Here is a 15,804-nt window from a genome sequence, read left to right on the forward strand (position 1 = left end):
AATACTAATATAGTTTATGAACAAATAATTTTTGGTTGAGTTTAAAAAGCTAATAAATGCTCTACCCCAATGTGCATAGCAGATAGGTTAAGGGGTACTGCACCATACATGCATCCATACATAGTCACATACAAAAGTATTGGCACACTACACTACTTATAACACATTTCAAGGTAACAGTTTAAAGACAAGCATTTTGTAAACGTTAACCACTTTGTAAATCAAAATACACAATTTCTTATTTAGTTTAAAGTATTGGTTCATGATAAAAGCATTAACACCCCTGCTTTAGTATTTCATGTGCCCTCCTTTTGCTTTTATTGTAGCTTTCAGACGTGTATAATCACTCTTAACCAGTATGTTACATCTTCGTGAAATCTAAACCCATTTTGGCTTGCATATTTTCTTCAGCTTCGACAGATTCTATGTACAAAAGCATTTCTATTGCCTGGTGATTTGCGAAGGCCATTCTAGAACTTTTATCTTCATTTTCTTTAAGAATTCCCAAGTTGACTTAGCCACATGCTTTGGTTCATTGTCGTGATGAATTATACAGTCTTGTTTTGATACATGGCTTTATTCATTCGATCTTCAATCACATGAATATCGCCAGCACCTCAACTGCTAAGACACTCCCATATTGTAATTGAACCACCTCCATGTTTAGCTGCAAGTACAAGGTTTTCTTCAATGAAGGCTTTACATTTTGTTTCTTCAAACATACTGTTTATTTTTGGGGAAAAACTTATATTTTATATCTCATTTCCATGAGCAGCCAACTGTGTGCATTAAAGCATTCAGAATGAATCAATGTGTTATGTTTTTTTTTTTTTTTATTTTTTTAAACTGTATATCTGTTATGCATTTCTCTGTATTTTAAGTTTTATGGATTTTCTTGTTACTGCATCTTGTAAAGCGTTTTGTGATGGTGGTCCACTATGAAAGACACTATATAACATAAAGATTGATTGATTGATAGAGACAAGCCAGAAAGGAGGGATGTTGCCCAGCTGCAGGTTTTTTTTTTTTTTTTAATGGGGTGGTCAATGTGAATTGAATAACCATTCCACAGTTTTTTTTCCGGTATTTTCCACTGTTATTGGCTTTACACCAATTCCTTGTTTTTTGTACTGGGGGTGTTTTGTCGGTTTATATCGGTTAAAACTGAAAATCAGAAGCCCTAACTATAATGCAGCTTTAAATGAGCTAATTTACATTTTTACAGGCTTTTAATGTAAAGGTGCCAGTACTTTTGTCAAGAATAAATATTTCAAGCTGCTTAAATGCATTAGTGGCGAATGTTCACTAAATGTGTGTATTTAACATGTTTTTTTGTATTATCTTATATTAAATGTAGGATGTCAATACTTTGGTCTGCGACTGTATGGTATATGTATTAATAGTAAACAAAAAATTAGAATAGTAATTGTGAAGTAATGGAATTTTCTTTTAGTATTATTGCATAATGAGAAATATATACATTTCCCAGATAGGTTGCCTAATTTTCTGTTATTGTTGCTCTTACAAATATTATGAAAAAAGTCTGCAGGGATAACTATTTAATAGGTCAGACAGTCAATCCCTTTGCGGGTGGCCAATGCAATGGCGTAAGACATGAGTGTGCAACTGTATTGACCCTCTGCAACAGAAGGGTATGAGTTCAAACTGGGATCCAAACAGCCTGAATATTCTGTTTGTTTCCAAATCTCAGTCTTGCACAGCACCAGGGTCAGCCTGCTCAGTGATGAGTTTAGTGGTTGCACAGGGGAATTAATAGAAAATTACCACAGATACTTTACTGCCAACTCTACTCTTGGCTGCTGAACAGGAGCTGACACTGGTAGGCACTTATTGAACTTGCCTGGGGCCATTCTAACCTTACGTTCCTAGCACAGCTTTTTTCCCCAAAAGAGCCCCCAAACCCCTCTAAATTAGAGTATCAAACTTGTTTATTTATTGAGCTGGATTTCAAAAAACATAGCATAACAATTGACACTTGTAATCTAGCCTTTCAATAGCTTACAGTATGTCACAAAGTAAACTACTAAGGGGGAAAAAAATATGATTAATTAGTTTAATTCATTTATGTAGCTTTTGTTTAGACTACCTAAAAGAAATTTTAAATTGACTTATCTTTTTTGACAAATGTGTTTTACTTGATTAAAATACTGGGTCTTTAGCTGTAGAGTCAACTTATGGATCTAAAATAATTTTAATCGGCATTTAAATACTGATGATAGAAAAACATCAGAATCGATTAGCCATTGTATGTTTACAGCTCACTTTAATTGCTTAAAAACGCAATTCGTCAGCTTTATGTTATATCGACAAACGCTATTGATTTATCTGATTTTGGCTTTGTCTTGTCTTTTGTACATAAAATTCACATATGTTGTTCAAATGGGAAATGGTTGTATCGATTCCCTTAACTTGAGCCCAAATGCTAAAGATTTTTGGATAAGCTTTCTCATTACTTAAGCCAGAATCAATAAGGAACAGCATCTTTTAATGAATGAGCAGTTTGAACACTGTACTGCAGAAATGGGGTCCTGTTCATCCTCTGCTTTTCAAATCGATCACCTAGGTTGCTTAAGTGAGGTCCAATTGGTTGACATTGTGGTTTGCTTTTGTGTATAAACTTGCAGCTTCAGAAAAGAGGAGACGAGCTACAGAGACAGCAGAAAGAAGTACTTTCCCTGCAACAGAAAAAAGATGGACTCTTTGCTGAGGTATGAATAAAATAAAGTGGCAGCAAATTAAACCTATTTTATTCCTGCAACAATACTGCGAAACATTGCGCACCTGCAGTTTTTCTGCAACAGTGAGTTCACAGGTAATGCATGGGTATTTAGCAAACAAAACAAATGTTAAATGAAGGCTGACTAGCAATACTATATTTCCACTTCAGATAGGATAATTTGGTAATCACTGGAATGGAGTTCACATTTTAGTTGAAATGCTATATATGCAGCTAATTATTTTGCTGTGGTCATTTATTTTGTTGGGATTTCTTTCAGTTTCAAACTCAGGAGCGCAGGATTTTCCAGCTTCAGGAATCACTGCAAAGTAGGGATGTTGAGGCTGAGCATTGGAAGGCTCAAATCGCACAGCTGCAGAGTGAGCTGGAAGCTACCCGTAACTTATATAAGCAGGCCGCATGTCAGGTACAGTATTGCGAACTGCAGAACAGCTCCATAAATTACCCTAATTACCCCTCTGCTTAATTATCTCAAAATGATCTATTGATGTATATGTAAAGCATGATAGAGACCTCATGTTGCGCTGTATAAAATAGATTGGTTTTCAGTTATTCACCTATTGACTTAAACATTCCAATTGTTTAAGAGTAAGATGTCCCTTGAAATATATTTAATGTTATTGATCGTATTTGGGCTTCATAGCGAAAAAGATTTTCTTCGTTTTGTACGGTAACCCTTCTTTCCAAAAGAGGATGATAATTTAATCTTAAATAAAATAGGGCATTACTGCAAGTTCTTTTTAATAGTGTTTTAAATTTGTGTACATTTTTTTATTATTATTATTCTTTTATCTAAGGTAAGTTTGGTTAAACTTGGAAGGGGAGGTTAATATCTGATATAAGGAAGTTGAATCTGCTTTATGTATTGTAAAAAAATAAAATAAATAAGTGTTACAAATATATTTCTAGGTAGAATTTAGAAATTGTTCAGTATTCTCTTTTTAAGTATATGAATTGGCTGATATATGTTTTAAATGTTGCGGACAAATTGGTACTATCAAAGTCAGAGTGTTCTTTATATTATATAGATATATAGCACTATGCTATATTTTATATATATAATATATATATATATATATATTCTTCTATAAAATAACACATCTTAGCTACCAAGGGGAATAAGAAAGCCTCAAACTGTTCAAGGTTTTACATGATTTGAGTCCATTATTATCCTCCTGGTTAAAAAAATAAAATAAAACACAATTTATTTTGTTGTTCTTTATTTTTTTGTTCCTTACATTAAAAAAAAAAAAAAAATGATCAGGGTATTTCTTGATGGATATATTGTCACATATAAATACATCATTACGGGTTATACAACGATAACTCTCTTTTATGCCACAGTTAAAGCTAAAATGACATTATAAAAAGAACAGGTTACAGTTTGTGAGCTTTTTTTTTTATCCAGAAGCTTTATCCTCGTTCGAAGCGTGCATTTATCAATTTTGTTTTTAACAGGTCTGATATTAAAATGAGGAATTGATTGTTTCAACTTTATATTAATAAATTATACAGTCATTGTCTGCTGTTGTGTAGAAGCAGTGATGCCTGGGGATAGATATCTCAAACAATTTCCAACACATATACAGTAAATAAGGTTAGCAAAATCACCATTCTGTACGGTATATATCCTTTATAAGATTTATTTTTTGTCAATATTATTTTGTGCAAAACTACCTGTACAGATAGATAGAAAATGTTTCAAAAGTACAATATCTGTTCCTACCTTTGTTTGCTACAAACTGTTGTCTGCTTCAATATAACAAGTGCATTTTACACTGCTCAGTACAGTGTAAAGCCTTCCTGCAGCAAATATGACCTGTTTCCCACAGAATAGGTTGATTTGAATCTGTCACAGAGCAGCTTAAAGCAGTTTTTTTGCACTACAAGTAAAATCACTGAAATGATACAGAGTAGTAGATTATTAGACCCAGACTATTTTCTAGGGAAGTTCTTTTTTTTTGTTCTTTACCAGACTGCAAAAGGAACTACCGTAAATTGAATGTTTTCCCAATGTATATGCAATCCTGAAATCTGTTCTAAAATGTTTTAATGAAGGCCCTGTCAGTGATATCACATTTAGCTACATTTTCTATTAAAATGTTCTATATTTTTGACAATGTTCATGAGCATTTCATGATTATTTAAAGAAACACTCTTACAGTGTTTCTCAGGGTATGTTATTAGTATTTAGGTATTACTTTTACAATTTTTTTTACAGATATTTAAGTTATTTTAAGTCTTAGAAATCTTTCGACACCTGTTCTCAAGAGGCAGGATTTCTCTTCTGTATTGCTTTGCAAATAAATAGAATGAATCTGTATTGCTGCTGTAAGACCTACAGCATGCCTACTGTGTAAGTCTCTTAAGAATTCTTGTTTGTATCGTTTGATATGGAATCTTCTCCTTTCCAAAAATATCAGTTAATATAAGTTAGTATTAAAGACTTAAGTGCAATTACACACTGTATAATGACCCTTTGTTTTTTTAAAGCTTTGTCTGTTTTGTGTTGTTATGTTTTCTTGTTATGTGCTATTTTCATTGATAATAACCTTTGATTTTTAAGTTTATTATACATGTAAGTAAGAACACATGAGAGGCTGTACATTCGTATACGGTTGTCTCAGGTTTGAAACTGCTCTGAGATATCCGAGAAGTCTGTATGTTACCGTAAAAATAAATAGCCAGGAGTGAGTTCTTATATGTCAATAAATAAAATTAAAAATTGCAAGAAATAACAATGGCCAGAAATATTAGCAGTCAGTATGCTTTTGTATGTGTTTTATTCTGGGACATGCTGCCATTGCTGAAAGATTTTGTGAAAATTAACTAGTTCTGGTTGCAAATGCTTCCATGGGTTCCTTTTTTCTTATAAAAAATAAATAAATAAAGAATTGCATGCTATGACCGAAAGGTTGACTCCGTTGTACCTAGATCATTCCTTGTTTTCATTTCTGTCTCTTTTGTTCGCTTAAATTCTCAGCTTGAAGACCTAAAGCTTACCGTTCAGCAGCAGGGGCAGTCTTCACAGGACAATCAGAATATGCTTACTGCTGAATCTGCCCACTGGCATGATGCTTTTGTGGCTCTTAAATCAGATTTCATAGAACTTGAAAAGAAGCATCTTCAAGCTTTAGCTGAGATCAACTACAAAGAGGAAGCGACAAAGAAACTCAATGCAGAATTTATGAAAGCAACGGCCAAGGTGAAATAATATTTTCTGATTTGTAATGTGTAAATGTGCATGCACTAGTGATGGTGTGTTTCATGAAACCTGATAATGTGTAACATATGCTTATAAATGTATTATTCTACCCCTAATATCTTGCATACACAACTAATCTGCATTACACAAAACAAAACATAACTGTAACCACTGTTAAGTCTTGTCAACTGAAATCAATTTGGATCAGAAAGACTCTGATTTCAAATTACTCTAACCTGTGTTCATATCAAACCAATAAAAAACAAATAAGAAACAGGATTTTTTTTCTGTATTTGTTTATGCAAAAACATAAATGGAAGAAGCAGCCACGGAAGGTTTTCATAATACATACACCTCTACACGCAGTAATTAGATAAGCCAGTGGTTTTCTGGTAGCCATTTTCTATTCTGTTGTTATTTGTCCATAGTTAAAATGTATCTGATCCTTGTAAAATTAATTAATATCCTTCATTGACCTGGTTATAGTTCTAAAAGTTAATTCCTTCTAATGTGAAATTATTGGCATCATATAATTGTTTTTTAATTTTTATTGGGACTTGTCAGGCATTTGTTATAATGTACTACTGATGACCCATTAAATAATTTGGAGAGGTGGAGAGCTACTGTGCTACATAAAAAGCACCTCTAGCTACACAGGCTTCATAAAGGTGATCTGAACACAACAGGAGTGTAAAAAAGGATGTAGTGAAATGTGTCTTTTTAAGCACACACAAGATTAATAACAGGATATTAAGATAAACAGAAAATTAGAACAGTGTAATACTAGTATTTGTAACATTAGTGTTGTAAGTGCTTGTCATCTTATGAAAAACCTTAATGGCTGTCACCTTTAAAAAAAGTATTCTATCAGGCAATACAAAAATGTGAATGTATTAATGATATTCAGCATTTTTATGCATGGTAGATAGCACATTCTATAATTTCATTAAACATGCAATGGATTCAGCAGGAATTATTCTAGGATATTAATATATATTATATATATAATTATATATATAATATATATATATATATATATATATATATAATTTATTAATATATATTTTATAAAATGCAAAAGAGTTTTCCATACGGTATGCACAAAGATTAGTTCCAAAACAAGGTTCTGATTTCTTTAATACTACTACGACTACTAATAATAATACAAATACATCCTTACATCTTATTACTATGGGTAGCATTTCATCCCACACAGTGTAATACTTTGTATAAATGTGCATGAATGTTTTTAGGTAGCATTGCAGTGGGTTAGGACAATGTTGTAAATAATAAATTGTGGGATGCAGCCAGGCTTGCAGAAAATAACTATTTGAGGGATGGTGCATGAAGTGAAAGCTGTAATTTTGACAGGTGGCAAGGTGTCGTGTCATCAGGCCTTCCCAAAGCCTCATATCTCATACCCATTGATTAATGGCTCTAATTAAGGAATGAAATCAAGCATGTGAAGACAGTGGATCGCTTTAGGTCCGTGTTTGGTAGTTTTCTCTTCCTGGCGCACAACTCATCCATCTAAATATCACTGCTCTTTCATTTGTTACAGCTGGATGATACCAAACATGAGCTAGAGGGGGTGCAGGCAGAGCTTGTCGAAGCCAGTCGTGAGCGGGATGCATTACAGATTGAGGTATGAGCGTGTGTTGTATTGTAGACTGCTTCATCTACATTATTCTAAATCCACAGCTATCATTTCTGATGCTAAAATGTATTACCCTTTGTACTCTTTTTCCATCATCACCCTTTACATTATTTAGCAGTCTGTTGTTTTTTATTTATTTATTTTTATTTTGTTTAATATTTATTCTAGTTTTTAATGCTTTCCAGCTGTTCTGTTCAAATTTGAAAATTAAGTGCGATACATTTGTTTTTTAGTTTTCCTTTATTTTTTAATTTTGTTTTAAATAACAATACAAAATTTATGTGGGCATTATGAGCCCTTTATGGAGCGAGTTGGGGGAGGGGGTGGGGGGGGAGGAGTAATGAAATGAGACTGAAAAGGGAGGGATTTGTGGAAAGCGTGCAAATCAGGCTCTGTTAATGAATCTGGTCTAATGTTTGCTGTGCTTAAACTACATCCACTCGGACTGCTTACTAACAAGACTGAAAGTCTGGCATTACACTGTACAACTAAACAAGTCCCTGGGGAGGCTGTTCTTCTTCTTTGGTCCTGCATTATAATGCTTAAGCATTGAGTCCCCTGTAGACTCTCAGTTGTAGATACAGTTTGAGAGAGCCACCAGCTGGTGTTCAGGGATGCATTGTCAGTTTTATCTATTTCTGCTAATCTGTTTTGCATGTTAAGAATATTACCTAAATTAAATGAAAACAAGGCACTAGCTAATTTAAGTTGCCATTGGATTTTACTTTGGAATGCATCAATTGTGTCTAGTTTTTTTTTTTTTTACAGTACATGTACATTTAAGCTTTTAATGTGTTATTTAAAAAAACAACAAAAAAAAAAACAAAAAAAAAAAAAAACACTTTGCATCAGATATGTACTTTAAAAATAAGAAATATCAATTTGGTTATTGATATAAATATTATGCTACCCAGATATATAAATATTAATATTAATATTAATATTAATGGACAGCATATTCAGGCAAAAATACCAAAAAATGAAGAATCAGTAATATTATATATTATATATTGTGTTCCTGGTTATCAGGATTGATATAATTTCCCCCACATTTGTATTTATGTTTTTATTTGTTTATTTATTTATTTTACTTAATTGGGCTATGGATGTTAGTTGTATTCATTTCACAGTGTGTTTTATTTTAAATTTTTAGATGGGATTTTAGTTTGCCACTTTATAAGATTACAAATCATCAAAAAAAGTATCGCTTCCCAATGCAAATAAGCTTTCACCCAGTTATGCACGTTACGAGGATGTAGTGTAGAGGCTACATTTTAATATCGATCATTTGCTAAATTATTTTAGCATCCGCACAGAGGAAAAAAAGATTTTTCATGAGTTCTCGCATGACCATATGAGGTATTAGTCAGTGTGAGGTATTGCAAGCAACCTCATTGCTTTCAAAAATCAAAGTTAAATGGTTCATCTATCATCAGAATTTGTGTCTGGGCGACTTGTCTGAACATCAGTATGATTTATGGTTTGAATTGGAGGAGTCAACCATGCATGTTTCTTAGTTTATCGTTTTATGCTGTCTTCAATTAAATGTCTATAAACAGAGTGATGGCTTTACGACATTGTCCATCAATAAAGACGATCAAGTTTTGCATGATATGTAATTTTCACAAAAATAATGCCATTTTGACTTCTGGCATACAAGGTTCTACAAACCTGTCTGTATTAAATATAAATATGAAAAGCAGTTCCCAAATGTCTTTTTTCGTTTTATGTAAGTAGAAAATGACATCATTTGAAATATTTGCGTCCCCTTGATTTTGTTATTAAGCTAATGTTTTTGTTGTTGCTACTACTTCAACAAGCAGGTAATATGAATTATCAGTATTTGATTATTCCTACATAATCCTGTATTTAAGAGCACATTTTCTGTAAATATCAAAATGCATATTTTTCATAAAAATATATTCAAAATATGCATACATTTTCTGTAAATATCAAAATGCATATTTTTCATAAAAATATATTCAAAATATGCAAACATTTATGTTTTTTCAGCATGTTGATGGGGTGTTTGCTGATTCTGCTGTGTGTAAAGGTTATAAGCAGAGTGTCACAGGGGAAAATATTTCCTAGCCAGAATATAAAAATAAATCAGCTTGCAGAGGGAATGTATACGAAAAAAATCCTGGCTTTCATTTTCTGTGAAGACATTGAATAATGATACTTTCGGTTTCCATATATATGAATATATAGCATTTGCTGTGGCAGCATGTGGGGGCTGAATCATTGCCTGCAAAGCTCTCTCCTGATATAGTGGTTGACTGCCATGCTTACATTATAAGTAAGATTAGAATTCAGAGTTTATTTGGTATATATTGACAACCTTTTGTAATATAAACTGAATTAGCTGCTCTGTACAAAGCTACTTGAAGTAAGAAGGCTTTACTTTCTGCCTTAGACATCCTATTTATTTGTTTTGATTAACTGTGATATTCCTTCCAAGAGTATTGACTGAGGTATACCCTAGGAGAAATGGAAGATATTAAATCGAAGCCTCCAATTACTGACATATTCAGCTTTACTTATTCCAGCAGTAACATGCTTGCAAAAAACCTACCTTGATACTGTGTCTTGTAAAATTACTATGTATCTGTCAAAATCAGTAATGTTTTTTGCCAATAATCTAAATGACATTAGCTTTAAAGAATTACATAGACAGCCAATGTAGTTTTTGGGGTTTTTTTCTTCTCTAGTTTGTGATGCAGAAATGATATCTAAAACAGAACATAAGGACATGTATTATTATTTTGTTATATTCAGTAAACCAAAATATGTGTATCATAAGTTAGCATACATGAAGTTGCCATTATTATTATTATTATTATTATTATTATTATTAGTAGTAGTTAGTAGTAGTAGTAGTAGCAGAAGTAGTAGTAGCAGAAGTAGTAGTCTAAAACAAAACAAAAAATGCTAGTAGACATGTAATTGTTTAACTTAAAAATAACTTTCCCCAACCTTAATATGAAAAAGACCAATGTTAAATGTATAAGATGGATATTTCAAGGTTGCAAGACTTGTCTAACATAGTGTAGTTTATGACATTGAAAAACAGTGACTGTATTAAGAGCCTGCTGCATTTTGTACAGATGGTGTAGAATAGCAATATGTCAGTGTAAGACACAGAGTGAAATAATTAGATTGTCGTATCAATGAGAGCAGCCCCGAACTCAGAGAACAGTGTCACAGGCCACACAATTTTTTTTTCCTGCTTTGCATTCAATACTAAAGAAGTAGTACTGTTTTACTGTAAGCAACATGTTAGGAAAATGTTTCGGTGTGTTTGAAAACAAACATTGGAGGTATTTATAGGCGTTTGATGCCATGGCAACCACACATTTATTTATCTTTTAAGTCTAATGTCTTTGTGATGTCATTCACTATATAGCTAATGATGTAACTATCTACTGTTCCTTTCTGTTTAAACCTTCAGGCCAATTTTTCTTCCATGGTATGTCTATTCCTTGGAAAGGGCTGAACTATTTGTTAATTTACTTTTGTACTTATATGTGATACGTAGTTCTGTATTATTTTATATAATGATGTACCTGTCTCTCCTTTTTTTTATTTATTTATTTATTTATTTATTTATTTATTAGCGTACACCCTTATCCAGGGCGACTTACAGTTGTTACAAAATACCACAGTACAAAGTATCACATTATAGAATATCGCAGAATACCACAATACAGATAAGATCAGTTATCAAGTACAGTAAAATCAGTAGAAAATAAGATCAATTTCAAATCGGAGCAAAATAAAGAATACAGTAAATACATTTCAGAGCGAGTTCGACTAAGAGCAGTTAAACTTATAGTACAAATATTTGCTTAAATGAGTAAAGTCCATTAAGAGCATGTAGTAAGTAAGACAGATGGATAAAAAAACGATTTAAAATAACAGCAATTACAAAATTTACCTATAAGAGTAAAATCAAGTACACGATACAGGAAATAGTTATATTGAGGAGGCGCTGGAAGGTGGTCAGGGACTAGATTCTTTTTATTTTATTACATATTTTGCAAAATATACTATATACAAAATTTTATGTTTATTTTCTTTATTTGCGATTTCACTTTACATGTGCTTTTACAGGTTTTAGTGTCCCTTAATGTATCTATGATCCCTTTATGTTTACTGTGGACTAAACTGTCATCCAAATTTGCATCCCTTCTAAAAGCTATGATCACTGCTTTCAGAAATATTTTATTGATTTTTTCTGAATTATGAAATATACTGAAATGCTTCCAAACAAATGTAATTTAATAAGTGTCAGCACTGCAGCACAGTTTTGCCCTGCAATTGCTTCTTGTTTGTGTACTTTTTTCTGGTCTCTGAATCTCGGAGGTGTGGGCATGTGTGACAGGTTGGCTGTAGGGTGACGTCAGACCGGCAAGATGTACACAAAGAAAAAGTGACTGCCGGGCAAAACTGCACTGCTGCGCTGATATTTATTAAATTAAATAACACAAAAACAAAAGGGCACAATGGGCAAAACTGCACTGCTGCGCTGATATTTATTAAATTAAATAACACAAAAACAAAAGGGCACAATGGCCAAAGTAAAGATTTTCACAAAATACAAATAAAAAATAAACACAAGAAGTACCTTAAAACTAGATAGCATTTGTTTTCCTTTCAGACAGTGGATTTCTTCTGGCTTTTATACTCTGGCTGGAGCCCAATTAATCAGTAATTAACAATGACCTAATTAAGGCTCCAGCCACATTCTCACATGTATTTCTGGCAGGGAGGAATTTAACCCCCATCCTGCCGATCCAAAACAACTGATCGCACATTCATAATAATAATAGAAACAAATACATATGCAGTCTAACTTCATTATAACAACCCGCCCTGGCACCTGGAGAAATGTTTACTATATTAGGTTGTTCACTATAATAGGGTTTGGCAATTTGCTGTATCAAATGTTGAAGAAATGTTCAAATTGAATTGATCATCTTTATACAGTTGTTCTTTCAAGACAACTTCATATCGATCAACATTTAAACTGTATATCGTGCTCCCACGCCAGGGTTCTCCCCAGGCCTTTTCAGCCAGACGGGCTGCCCGGCAAAGTGGCTGTCGCTTTCTGGCTGAAAAAACATGATCCACCCATCTTGCAGGTGCTACTGTGCCTTTAACAATAAGGACTGATTGCGATTCTAGCAGATTAGATCAGTTGCGTGTTGCTGACACAGCATTTAACCAATCAGAGATTTGAAGGGGCAGGTTTTGTGTATTAAGCACTTCGAGAGGCTAAAACGTTAAAAATGACTCCTAAAAAAATAACCAATTATTTTCAAAGCAAAAATAGCGACAATGAACGCAGGGGGTCAAAATATGCCGGCAATCGGCGCAATCCACAACACATCTGACTAAAATGCAAAATAAAAAAACATTTCCACTTGTGGTTCATTTTCATTACCATTTTTTAAACTATAACTAGCTTGGATAAACGGCGTTTGGGAGTTCAGTTCGAAGCGACAGACAAGCAAACCAAGTGTGAGAAGGAGAGCGGTTCGGTAGAGGGGAAGAGGGAATAGGCTCGCTCCGGGTTCAGCTGCTGGAGCGGGGCTGAAGCAAAGCTGAAGCATCTCGTCTCCCGGAGAAAGCCGCAGCTCCTCTCACAGCTGAAGTAAATATATTAGGAAAGATAACCACATAATAGGCCTAATATTTATTTAGTTATAAAACAAATTCTGAATAAGATGTCTGTGATATAAAGTGCCAGTGCAGCTTTTCTTCAGTTCAGATACTGTATCAAAAGAGAGACAGAAATGGAAGTTGTTTACAGTTTGAACACCGGTACTGTATTTACTGTAGAAGTATTGCATGAATCACGAGTATAAGGAATTGGGGGACATGCTGTAGGAGCATTATATCCAAGGCACGTTATAACCGCAAGCCTTATACAAGGGAGCACTATATTTAAAAGAAAAAAGTAAAGAAATTAAAAAATAAAAAGTGCACTTATGTTTCCATGGTTGCAGTTTGTATAAAGATGGCATACATTACACATGATTCGCACTACAATAGTTTATCTATGAATCAGCCTTATCTTCAGATTAGCCTACCAAGGTCTTTGTTTTCACTGAGAGAATAACACATTCACACTGGAGAAAGTTCAGTGTCAGTCACTACCGGGATAGAGTTTGTAAAAGTGATCATCCTAATTGAAAAAAAAACAAAAAACGGTTATTACTGTCTGGAGAGTTTAAAAAAAAAAAAAAAAGGTGGGGGGGGTCGTTGTAAGAAGGGTTTGTTATTGTGAAGGTGAGACTGTATATACATAAAAACGGAAATAAATCATAACAACGAAATAATATATACATTAATAAAGTGGCGGGCACCCCGTCACAATCATCCACATATCTTATGTATTTTAATACTTTCTTATCTAGTTTACTCAGTAACATTTCCTCCCATTTGCCCATAAAGGTGCAAAATGCAAAGATAATTGTGAGCCTATTGCTGTGCCATCATTCTCTTTGTAACGTCTGTTTCCAAATTAAAATGACTATTTTATCATTTTGATTATATTTAAAATTTCTTCCGCATGTGTCATGTTCTTATCTACTCTGTTATTCAGAGCCCCTTTACATGCTTATAAAGTTCCATGCCTGGGAACACTGGGGTTCAGAGATTTTACTTCAGTGTAAAATAAAATGGTATTCTCTGGAAGTTGAACCTTTTATATTGTTAATAAAGATGTGTTATATGTTTAACATGGTACGCTTTCAACATGGGGCTGCTGCTGCCTTTCAGCTGTTTCTGCAATAACATATGTTGGTTTATTAATTGTTCTAATAGTCATTCACTTTGGGTGTTTTTCTTTGTGCATTTTTAGGTTACCTCAAACCAAACCTGTTCTTTGAGTTTGCGGAAGGATGGCATTTTGTAATTATATCGATATAAACCCATTTTTGTATACTCTATTTTTCAAAATGTTCACTTTTTTTAATATGCTGTTATTATTATTAGTTTTTACTGCTTCATATGTATTTATATTCTGCAATTCAGTCCATACTGCTTTAATATAGTCGTATTTGTTCATTACTACCAGCCCAGAACCTTTATCTGCTGGTCTTATAATGATACTGTCATCCTCTATTAATTCCTTTAGTGCTTCTTCTTCATTCTTTGTTAAATTTAGTTTACCTTTATTTCTTAGGCCTGTTACTATTTCAATGTATATGCCTAACCATTTGTTTCTTCCCTCTGGAGAAGTCCAGTGGTGCTTTATTTTAATTTGTATTCCATATTCACACACATATTCTGATTCTGTGTGTTTTTTAAAACTGATGTTGAAACTAATATTGAAAAAAAAAGACGATATCCAGGTAATGTATTGTAAGAAGCTATTTTGTAGGTTGTGTTGTAAATTGGCAGATATACTGTAATCAGGTATATTATTTTAACTAGGTTGTGCTTTAAGGAATGTTTTAATAAAAGGTTTGTAAGCATAACAAATTACTGTCAGCAACTCTGCTTCCACAGATGTGGTAAATCATGGCTAGATGTCTGTAAACCATAGGCAGAAACCACACCTACACAGATTCCCTTTGCTAACATTGTCATACAAAGCATTGCACACTTTCTCTGGCACATCACTGCATTGAATATATGGTAATGAAATGTGGCTTAATAGCTTGTAACAGTTATGAGACTAAACATCAACTGGGGGCAGAAATCATCATGATTCTTTTGTTTTAAGGGGTCGATGTGGAAAACAAAACTGCATATAAAAGATGTACATGTACAGGCTGTAAAATTCTCTCACACATACACAAATTGAAGTGAGAGACTTCCTTAGTCAATATTGAATATTGTAAAACATATAACTTTGAAAAAAAAAATACATATAGAAACTGATACTTTATTGTATTTCAGATACAAACCAAAGTGGCCATGGTGACAAAGAGTCTAACAGAAGAATGTTCAAGAAAAACACAGGAGCAACAGCTGAAACTAAGGCAGATAAATGAGGATCTGACTGGTTGTAAAGAGAGGTACACTTCTGCAAAAGAAGAGGTAAATAATGGGTTAAATGTAAGAATTGAAACATTGTAATGATATTTTTTAATGAATATGGCAAAGTGGTTAACAGTGTCCAGGTGCAGGTGATCAATGAACAGACAGAATTATAATCCAGGTGCAAAGTTG

At 33.3% G+C, this 15,804-nt stretch overlaps 1 protein-coding gene across 1 annotated transcript in view; it reads left to right on the top strand.

Moving 5' to 3' along the window:
* The window catches only part of LOC121309401 (golgin subfamily B member 1-like), a 184,552-nt gene that overhangs the window by 50,590 nt on the left and 118,158 nt on the right, over positions 1-15,804 (top strand). Inside the window, exons 9-13 of the mRNA XM_041242308.1 lie at positions 2,646-2,729; positions 3,018-3,164; positions 5,742-5,963; positions 7,525-7,608; positions 15,532-15,672. Of these exons, the coding sequence (XP_041098242.1) occupies positions 2,646-2,729; positions 3,018-3,164; positions 5,742-5,963; positions 7,525-7,608; positions 15,532-15,672 (678 nt within the window). The remainder of the gene's footprint in view (positions 1-2,645; positions 2,730-3,017; positions 3,165-5,741; positions 5,964-7,524; positions 7,609-15,531; positions 15,673-15,804) is intronic.

Source organism: Polyodon spathula, chromosome 3, assembly GCF_017654505.1.
Source record: "Polyodon spathula isolate WHYD16114869_AA chromosome 3, ASM1765450v1, whole genome shotgun sequence".
In the NCBI taxonomy this organism is placed as follows: Eukaryota; Metazoa; Chordata; class Actinopteri; order Acipenseriformes; family Polyodontidae; genus Polyodon; species Polyodon spathula.